Raw genomic sequence first — 9,411 nt, 5'->3', positions numbered from 1 at the left:
TGGGGGTCAGAGGATGAGAAGGGGCTGATGTGAGCCCCCTCTGTTCCCTCAGTGGCTCTGGGCATTGCTGCCATCAACCAGGCCATCAAGGAGGGGAAGGCGGCGCAGACACTGCGGGTGCTGCGCAACCCCGACGTGGCCCTGTGTGGTGTGGTGAGCGCCTGTGCCGGTGCCTACCAAGAGCAGCTGGCGGCTCTGATGGCCACCAAGAGACCAGCAGGTAAACCTCGGGAGCTGCAGAACTGCCCCCCCACCACCCGAGGCGTTCCAGGGGAGCGGCACCACCCAGCAGCTCCTGTGTGTCCCGGCGTGCAGGGAGCGAGAAGCTGTGCTGGGTCCGGCACAGGCTGCCAGACGGTGCCGACTACTACCTGAGCCTGAAGACCTTCGAGGGCAGCTGGCAGCGCCCGCCCGACGGCGGCCTCAACACCACCCACCTGAGCCGGGAGGAGATCCAGGTACAGGCGGGGGACGGGGCTGGGCGGGCACCGGCGGCGTGGCCGGGGCTGAGCGGGTGCCTCGTGTCCCCACAGTCGGTCATCACCCGAGTGACGGCAGAGCACGACCGGCAGCGCCTGTGGGCGGCCAACGCCTCCCTCGTGGTGAGGCTGCAGGCTCGGCTCCGGGGCTTCCTCGTGCGCCGGGAGTTCGCGGCGCGGCGGCGCGTCCTGCGGGAGCAGCAGCCGGCTGCCGTCAGGATCCAGGTGATGCAGCCAGAACCCGCCCCACCTCTGTGCTCGGGGACACAAGCACGGGCAGCTGCTCGCAGTGTCCTCTGGCACGTCCGGCGACCTCTGCCATTTCACTGCTGGGGAGGTGCTGCAGGGGGTGGTGTGGGGCTTGTTTCTCTCTGCTGGTTTCCTCTTTTCCTCTGCTGTGTTATCATCGTGCCTTATGTGCTGCCAGCTGGGAGTCGCGGTGACCTCATGCAGGTCCCTCTAGCTGGTGTCCTCTCTTGTGCCCAGGCCTGTTGGAGGGGGTACAAGCAGCGCAGAGCTTACCTGGAGAGGCTGCACTACCTGCGAGCCAACGCAGAGGCTGCAATCAAGGTTGGGAAGACTCTTGCTTCAGCTTTTGCTCCCTCACTGGGCTTTGCCACCCTCTTGCTCGGCTGCAAGTGTGGCATCTACCCCCTGCCCAGTGCAGAGGAGCCGGGGGGGATATGGCAGCTGGGCCAGGGCAGCGTGAGAGGGGATAAGGGAGAACATCTCGCAAAAATCATTGCATAGAATTATGGACTTGTTGAGATTGGAAAAGCTCTTGAAGATCACTGAGTCCAACTCTTCCCCCAGCACTGCCAAGGCCACCACTAACCCACGTCCCCACGTGCCCCATGTCTGTTAAATTCCTACAGAGATGGTGACTTCACCATTGCCCCAGGCAGCCTGTGCCATGAAGAAATTTTCCCTAGTATCCAACCTAAACCTCTGGAAACCCTCACAGTTTCCCCCCTCTCCACCCACTCGCTTTGGCCAAGTGAGTCCTCGCAGAATCTGATTATTTGAACATCTCTTCCAGATCCAGGCGGGTGTGAGGATGTGGCAGGCACGGAGGAAGTACCAGGAGAGGCTGCGCTACTTCAGGCAGAACGTGAGTGAGGGGATGGCAGTGAAACAGCTCCTGGGAATGTGTCGGTGGGGATGGAGGGGAATGATCAGGAGCCCATGGCTGGATCTCCTTCCCTGAGTGCTTGTGGCGCAGCTCAAGGGAGAACTGCTACACCCTGACCAAGGGGGACAGAAGGGAAGGAAAATGTGCCTGGGGGGTCTGGAAGCCAAACCATCAGGCTCTGTGAGGAGAGACAAAAACCACTCCAGTTCCATCAAAAAACAGGGAATTCAAGATGCCCCTTAGAGGGGGAGGAAATTTTGGGGGAAATGGAGGTACTGGCTGCAGGAAGCGAAGCTGCACCTCTGGGGTTGCTGCAGCTTCTGAAATACAGCGAGCACAGGGGAACAAGTGCTGAGGAGGGTGGGATCCCAAAATCCCTCCCCGGTTGTGGAGACCCTCATCCCAGGCCTTGGCACACTGCCAGCAGTGGGAGCAGGCAGCCAAATGCCCGTCCAGCTCTCCTCCACTCCCCACGTGTGCCAGGGATGCCGTGGGGAAGCATCCCCCACCCCCTTGTTTGTCTTGGCAGGTTAAAGCTGTAATTAAAATCCAGGCTTTTGTGCGAGCGAACAGGGCCCGTGGGGATTACAGGATGCTGGGTAAGTGTCTGCTCATCACTGCTCTGGAGTGTGAGGGCTAATTGGGAAGGGGGCTCTGCCTCCTCCCTCGCTGGCCTTGCATGGTGGGGAGGTGGTGGCAGGCTGGCCACCAGGGCAAGGACAGGAGCGACAGATCCTTGGTGGTTCCTGGGCATCAGCCTTGGAGCTGCCCCTCTGCCCCCAAAAGCTTCCTGGGGGCTGTTGTGCAGTGCAGTCATGTCCTGTCCCACGTCCTAGTACTGCAAGATGCTTTTTCTGGGAGGAGTGTGGGGTGTCTGGGTGAGATCCTGGGGGTCCAAGGGTCTGTGGTGGGGGAGGCTGCTCTGCCCTCCGCAGGCATTCACGCTGTTGCTGTGCCTTGCCTCAGTCCACGCCAGGAGCCCACCGCTGAGCATCGTCCGGCGCTTCATCCACTTGCTGGAGCAGAGCCAGCACGACTTCTGGGAGGAGTCGGAGGTGCTGCGGCTGCAGGAGGAGGTGGTGAAGAGGATCCGCGCCAGTCAGCAGCTGGAGAGCGACCTGGACCTCATGGACATCAAGATTGGGCTGCTGGTCAAGAACAGGATCACGCTGCAGGTGGGGAGCAGGGCAGGGGCGAGGGGAGGATCTCGGACACCTCATGTGGTCCTGCCAAAGTGCCTGGGCCCGCTGGTCCTGCTCTCCGTGGCACTGCAGCTTGCACTTGTCTCTGCTTGACTTTTCAAGTGGTTGGAGGGGCTGGGGAGGGGTAGAGGAGCACTGGGATGCCTCAGGCTCTTCCCAGAGGCTGGTTGGAATGGCAGAGCCTGTGGCAGTCCCCAGCACTTCTCCCCCTGCCCACGTGGCTGCAGGAGGTGGTCTCCCACTGCAAGAAGCTGACCAAGAAGAACAAGGAGCAGCTCTCAGAGATGATGTCCATAGACAAGCAGAAGGGGCTCAAGTCGCTCAGCAAGGAGAAGCGGCAGAAGCTGGAGGCCTACCAGCACCTCTTCTACCTGCTGCAGGTGGGGCTGGTGGGGATCTGCTGCGTCCCCCACAGCAGGGAGGCAGTGTGGGGACCTGGTCCCCCAACCCTCCACAACGTTTGGGTTAGCTTGGTGTCCCCTCGTGCCCGCAGACACAGCCGGTCTACTTGGCCAGGCTGATCTTCCAGATGCCCCAGAACAAATCCACCAAATTCATGGAGTCAGTAATCTTCACGCTGTACAACTACGCATCCAACCCGCGGGAGGCTTATCTGCTGCTCCAGCTCTTCAAAGTGGCGCTGCAGGAGGAGGTCAGGTGGGTGTCCATGGGTGTCCTGGCTGGGGGACAGGCCTGACCAAGGGCCGAACCATCATCTTGGATGCAGTTATCTCCTCTGGCTGCTCCCTCCTGCTTGGAGAACGCACACACTGGCCCATCCCCTCATCCCATCCGCCCCGTCTCTCTCCCCAGGTCCAAGGTGGACCACGTCCACGACATCCTGACGGGGAACGCCACGGTGATCCGGCTGGTGGTCAGCTTCTACCGCAGCACGCGCGGGCAGAACGCCCTGCGGCAGATCCTGGGCGGCCCAGTGCGGGAGGTCCTGCAGGACAAGGCCCTCTGCATCCGTACCGACCCCGTGGACATCTACAAGGCCTGGATCAACCAAGCTGAGTCGCAGAGCGGGCAGAGAAGGTCAGGCCCGGGCGAGGAGGAGGCTCGGCCCGACCGCGGGGTGAGGGGCGTTGGGATGGTGACGGGGGATCTTCCTTTCACAGCGAGCTCCCATACGAGGTCAGCCCTGAGCAGGCTCTCAGCCACCCCGAGGTCCAAAGGCGGTTGGATATTTCTATCCGAAACCTCCTGGCAATGACGGACAAGTTCGTCTCTGCCATCACCTCTTCCGTCGACAAGATCCCGTACGTATCCCTGTGGTTTCTGTGCCCGCCCCGGGAGCGCTGCTGGCTCAAAGGTGTCTCCAGCGAGGCCTTGGAAAGGAGGTTGGGTGACTGGGGTCCTCTTGACCCCCTCAGTGCTGCAGGGCTGTTTTACTGCACTGTCAGCAAGAGCTGAAACCAAACGCCAGCAGCGCCCCATGGGCTGGCTCTTTGTGCCACTCTGAGCACTTTACTGCTGGTGTTGAGGATTTGCCAGGGAGAATCTGAGCTGTGGTCATCTCAGAGGATGAAGGCTTCCTCCAGGGATGCCTGGGCTGGCAGGAGGGTAGAGGAGGGAGCTGAGGGATGCTGCAGCTGCCGGCCCCTCCCGTGGGCTCCTCCACTGCCCCAGGGCTGGGGGCTTCCTGTATCTTGAGTTGTGGGTGGTAGAGCTGGGGCAGCGTGGTCCTGCATCCTGATGGACCTCTCCCTGCCCTCTCCTCAGCTATGGGATGCGCTACATGGCCAAAATCCTGAGGACATCCTTGACTGAGAAATTCCCCAAGGCCCCGGCAGAGGAAATCGATAAGGTACCCCGGGGTTGGGGGGGGTCTGTGTCTTTGGTGGGGTTCATCTGTGTCTGCACACAAAGGGCCAGTATCTCTTCACAGAAAGTCAAGTCCTCTGGGTTTAAAAATGCCTCCAAGCCAACATGTTCCGTGAGCCACTAGGGAAATTCCAAGGGTGGGCTCTTCTCAAGGGTGCCATCCCCTCCGGGAGGCTCCCACCGGGCAGTGCAAGGATGCCACGCCCTTCCCTGCTGAGCCCCCACCTCCCCGGGCCTCAGCCCGCCTGCCCTCCCAACCCCCAGCCTGTCTCGCGCCCTAGATCGTGGGCAACCTGCTCTACTACCGCTTCATGAACCCGGCTGTGGTGGCCCCTGACGGCTTCGACGTGGTGGACATCTCGGCCGGGGCCGCCCTGCCCCCCGAGCAGCGCCGCAGCCTGGGCTCCATCGCCAAGGTGCTGCAGCACGCGGCCGCCCGCAAGGCCTTCGACGGGGACAACGCCCACCTCTGCGGGGTCAACCGCTACCTGGAGGACACCCACAGCAAGTTCAGGTGGGCGGCAGGGGCAGCGTCGGGGCGAGGAGGCGGCGGTGAGCCGGTGGCAGGGGTTTGGGGTTGACCGGAGGGGTCCTTCTCTGCAGGAGGTTCATCTCTGCCGCCTGCTGCGTCCCTGAACCAGAGGAGAGGTTTAATGTGGATGAGTACTCAGAGATGGTGACGGTGGCCAAACCAGTCATCTACATCACTGTGGGGGAGCTCATCAACACACACAAGGTAAGGGCATAAAGCTCACAGCAAGCGAGCTCTGTTTCCTCTGCTCCCACCTCCTGGGCTTTCTGCCACATTTCCTCACACTCTGTCCCACCCCCAGTACAGCTCCTCTTCTCCTGACCCTTTTTTCTTTTTTGAAGCAAGGAAATAACCCAGATTCTGCAGGTTTGTTGCTGCTTGTCCTTCCCCGAACATCATATCTTCTCCATCCCCTTTCGGGTGCAAAGGATTGTGAAGGGGCCCTCACTCCCTGTTCCTTTGCATCCCCCTTTGCCACTGACTCATCCCTTGCCCCATCCAGCTCCTGCTCGAGCACCAGGACTCCATTGCACCGCACCACGGAGACCCCCTGCACGAGCTCCTGGAGGATCTTGACGAGATTCCTACAGTCCAGTCCCTGGTTGGTAGGTGAAGCTCTGGAACCCACCCCCCACACTGTCAGGAGGAGGGTGGGCGTGGGGACAGTTTGCCTTGCACGAAGCTTGAGCTGGATTCCTTCTGCGTGGGAAAGTGGCCCTTTGGAGCCCAGCACAGCTAGCAGGGCTCTCTCTGCCCTCGCAGGGGAAAGTGTTGCCAGCCTGGCAGACAGTGGTGCTGAGCAGGCGCTCTCTCAGCTCAGCAGAACAGAGATCTCCCTTACCCTCACTGGCAAGCTGGTGCCAGCAGCCAGCAGTGAGGACAGTGACACGAAGAGCTTGCTGCTGAGGTGAGGATGGGCTCCATGGGCACCGGGATCGTGCTGGGGGCTGGGATACTCTAGAGGGGCAAAGAAACCCTTGGGAAGCAAGTAAATACTGTGAGCAGGGCAGTGGTCTGGAGTGGATGCCTGATGTCTCACTCTGATCTCCAGCACCAAGCAGATGCTGGTGGATGTGATCCAGTCCCAGCCAGGAGATTCCCTCCCAGAAATCCTGTGGACACCTGCCTCGGAGCACGAGGTGGGTTGAGTGAGGCTGCTGCTGGGCACGAGCTAAAAACGTTTGAGGGGAAATGGCAAAAAAAGCCCCTCAGCAAAAAGCTGCCCTGCTCCTCTTGGAGCCTTGGCCACTGCTCTTGCAGCCAGAGGGGGGTTTGGTGGCTCCATCTCCTCGCGCCCCGTTTCAGCTGCGTTCCAGGCTCAGCGCCTTCTCCTCCCCAGGAAGCCGCCCACGACCGCCTCGTGCACCGGCGGGCGCTGCAGGATGCCCAGACCCCCGCCCAGCTGAGGAGGCACCGCTCCCTGGCTGCCAACGGGCAACTCTCCCTGGAGGAGAAGAAGCGCAAGATCATCCGCAACCTGCGGCGCTTGGAGAGCCTGGGGCTGGTGGACTCTGCCCGCCAGTACCAGGAACTCATCGATGAGCTGGCCAAGGTGTGCTGGAAGGGGGGGACACCGAGTCGGGGGTCACCTCTAATCCCCCTCTAAGAGAGCTCCAAATGAGGTTTATTGGCTTTCCTGCCTGGCTTTGTTTCGCTCCAGGACATCCGGAACCAGCGGCGTCACCGGCAGCACCGCCGCGCGGAGCTCCTGAAGCTGAGGCAGACCCTGCACGGCCTCGACGCCAAGACCTTGTTTTACGAGGAGCAAATCGATTATTACAACCAGTACATCAAGACCTGCCTCGACAACCTGGCAGCCAGCAACAAGTACGGTTCCTCACCAAAAATCAGCGCTTTTTTTAAAAGAACCCATTATTTGTTTTCACTGCTCTCTGGTTGTCGTGACTCCTGGAGACGCTGGGGGCCCAAAGGGACACAGGTGGCTGGAGATGAGCTTCCAGCACGTGGTTCCTCCTGTTGCAGGGTCAGTGGGAAGAGTAAGAAGCTGCCATCGCTGCACTACACGGCGGCCCGGCTGCAGGAGAAGGGGGTGCTGCTGGAGATCCAGGACCTGCCACCCAGCCAGTATGTAGCCCTGGCTCCGTGGGAGGAGCTGTTGCTTGGGGTTGTCCTGTGCCAGGGCCTGGAATTGGACTCAGTGATCCTTGTGGGTCCCTTCCAACTCCGGATATTCCACGACAGCTTGGGCAGGTGGAGGAAAACAACCCAGGAGGAGAGTGCACGTGGGCCAGCGTTGTCCTCCTGGGATGGGGTACATTTCCACATAGGAGAACAAGGGGCAGTTGGGATTTGGAGGGGGGGTTTGGGCTGTGGGTCTGCCTGCTGTGCTGAGGGGTTGTGCTGGGTGTGCTCCTTGGTTGTGTTAAAGCCAGGGAGCTCCTTTTGGCAGCGAGTGGCTCTGCCCCCTCAGGTTCAAGAACGTGATTTTCGACATCGTCCCCTGCGAGGAATCGGGCAAGTTCCAGGTGAAAGCCAAATTCATGGGGATCGACATGGAGCGCTTCCAGCTGCACTACCAGGTGGGGAGCCTGTCCTGGGGCTGCCGGTGCCCAGCAAGGCCAGGGGGTGCAGGGGACAGGGGGTGTCCCCCCCTCCTGCAGTTTTTGGGGGGCTCAGAGCCCACAGGGCTCTGAACTGGGGGCAGCCTTGTCATGTATCTCCCACTGCAAGCCCAGCTCTGAGCTGATCCTCCTTCCTGGGCATGGGGCTGACGGTCACCTCTCCCACAGGACCTGCTGCAGCTGCAGTATGAAGGCGTAGCAGTCATGAAGATGTTTGATAAAGCCAAAGTCAACGTTAACCTGCTCATTTTCCTTCTCAACAAGAAGTTCTTCAAGAAGTAACGGGGTGGGGGGGGGGGTGGGGACAGGCTGCAAGGATGGGGGGACCGATGAAAACCTGCCAAAGACACCTTGGGGTTGGTGATCCTGGGGTAGGGAAGTTGCTGCTGGCCATGGATCTTTCCTGCCCGGACACACAGAGTGCTTGAGCATCTGCAGTCAGCTCAGCCCCAGCCCTGGGCACTCCGAGCTCGGTACTGAGCCGACCTCCCCACAGGAGGAGGTGGCTGCCAAAGCTTTTGCAGCACGTGTTGCTTTTAAAACCTGTTTTTTATTTGTGGGTATTTCGGCTGTTTAGTTCCTGTGCTGCCACCAGCCAGCTGCTCGAGGACACGATGGATTTCTGGACACTACACAGGTTTTTAGTGATGTAATAAAGGTATTTTAATATATAAATATATATATATTTCTTCCTCACAGTAAGGCTGGAGAAATGTCGGAATCAGTCTTTATATTGAGGGGGTAGGAGAGGGGCAGAACACAGAGGCAATAATCGCTTGTGAAGCCACCTGTGGCTGTTCCCTACTAAACTGAGGTGCAATAGGAGGATGTTGGTTTCCAAAGATGAACTTCATTGCTCTCCAGGCAGGCTGGGAACAGATACACAGGAGGGTGGGTGGCTCAGAGCCACTGCTCTCCCATGGATGCCTCAGGGCACCACAGGAGGGACCTCCCCTTTCTGGACCCCACTGATGCTTGGGATTGGATGTGGAGCAATCCCATGGCACTGTCTCAGCTGGGATGGTGATGTCTCTCTTGAGGGAAGTTTTCAGATGTGGATAATGACTCAGTTTGTCCATGGATGCGTTTAAAGCACTTTCTCTCCATGTGAGCCCCTTCCCTGGGATGGGGAGGGAGCTGGTGGCAGTGCCAGCCTCCTCCCAGCCCTGTCCCCATCAGGCATAGGAACAGCAAGTCCCAAACCTGCTCCATAAAGGAACATTTTGGGGGGATTGGGTTTGGAATCTCCCTCACTGCTCAAGTAACTGCCTTGGGTTAGGGTTAGCCTTGAGCTGGCTCGAGGGTACCTCATCCATTGCCATCTCGGGCTCTGTCTTGTCTTTGAAAAGCGATGTTTGTTTGTGAGGTTTTTATGTGTTTTTTTTTTCTTTCCCTTCTGTCATATAAAAGCTGCAAACGGTGCTTACCCTCATCCCTGCCCCTCCTGGATTCCTGCTGTGCTGCCTCTGCTTGTTTACTCTAAATAAAGTTGTTTTAGAAAATGCAGAATTGCTCTGGATCATTGTTTCCCCGTGGTCCTCACAAGCCTCTCCCCTGGCTTATCAGGGTCTTTCAGGCTCATTGACATCCTCTACAGTCTCCCATGTCCAAAGAAGGTGCTTCTGGCCATGGGCACCAACCATTAACCACCGTTAGC

The 9,411-nt window shown here is 59.3% G+C and overlaps 1 protein-coding gene across 1 annotated transcript in view; it reads left to right on the top strand.

Moving 5' to 3' along the window:
- IQGAP3 (IQ motif containing GTPase activating protein 3) overlaps positions 1-8,784 on the top strand; it is a 14,267-nt gene extending 5,483 nt beyond the window's left edge. The window contains exons 16-37 of the mRNA XM_027907069.1: positions 53-220; positions 316-458; positions 534-704; positions 966-1,049; positions 1,519-1,590; positions 2,141-2,210; positions 2,578-2,786; positions 3,041-3,193; positions 3,307-3,470; positions 3,627-3,851; positions 3,935-4,075; positions 4,539-4,623; positions 4,922-5,154; positions 5,244-5,376; positions 5,675-5,777; positions 5,935-6,079; positions 6,224-6,311; positions 6,512-6,724; positions 6,833-6,999; positions 7,156-7,257; positions 7,604-7,712; positions 7,923-8,784. Of these exons, the coding sequence (XP_027762870.1) occupies positions 53-220; positions 316-458; positions 534-704; positions 966-1,049; positions 1,519-1,590; positions 2,141-2,210; positions 2,578-2,786; positions 3,041-3,193; positions 3,307-3,470; positions 3,627-3,851; positions 3,935-4,075; positions 4,539-4,623; positions 4,922-5,154; positions 5,244-5,376; positions 5,675-5,777; positions 5,935-6,079; positions 6,224-6,311; positions 6,512-6,724; positions 6,833-6,999; positions 7,156-7,257; positions 7,604-7,712; positions 7,923-8,036 (3,092 nt within the window). The 3' untranslated portion in view covers positions 8,037-8,784. The remainder of the gene's footprint in view (positions 1-52; positions 221-315; positions 459-533; positions 705-965; positions 1,050-1,518; positions 1,591-2,140; positions 2,211-2,577; positions 2,787-3,040; positions 3,194-3,306; positions 3,471-3,626; positions 3,852-3,934; positions 4,076-4,538; positions 4,624-4,921; positions 5,155-5,243; positions 5,377-5,674; positions 5,778-5,934; positions 6,080-6,223; positions 6,312-6,511; positions 6,725-6,832; positions 7,000-7,155; positions 7,258-7,603; positions 7,713-7,922) is intronic.
- Positions 8,785-9,411: the final 627 nt, after the last annotated feature.

Source organism: Empidonax traillii, unplaced genomic scaffold (assembly GCF_003031625.1).
Source record: "Empidonax traillii isolate 1590-97213 ecotype Southwest subspecies unplaced genomic scaffold, ASM303162v1 scaffold1397:size233085, whole genome shotgun sequence".
NCBI lineage: Eukaryota > Metazoa > Chordata > Aves > Passeriformes > Tyrannidae > Empidonax > Empidonax traillii.
This window is presented reverse-complemented; position numbering and strand designations above follow the sequence as displayed.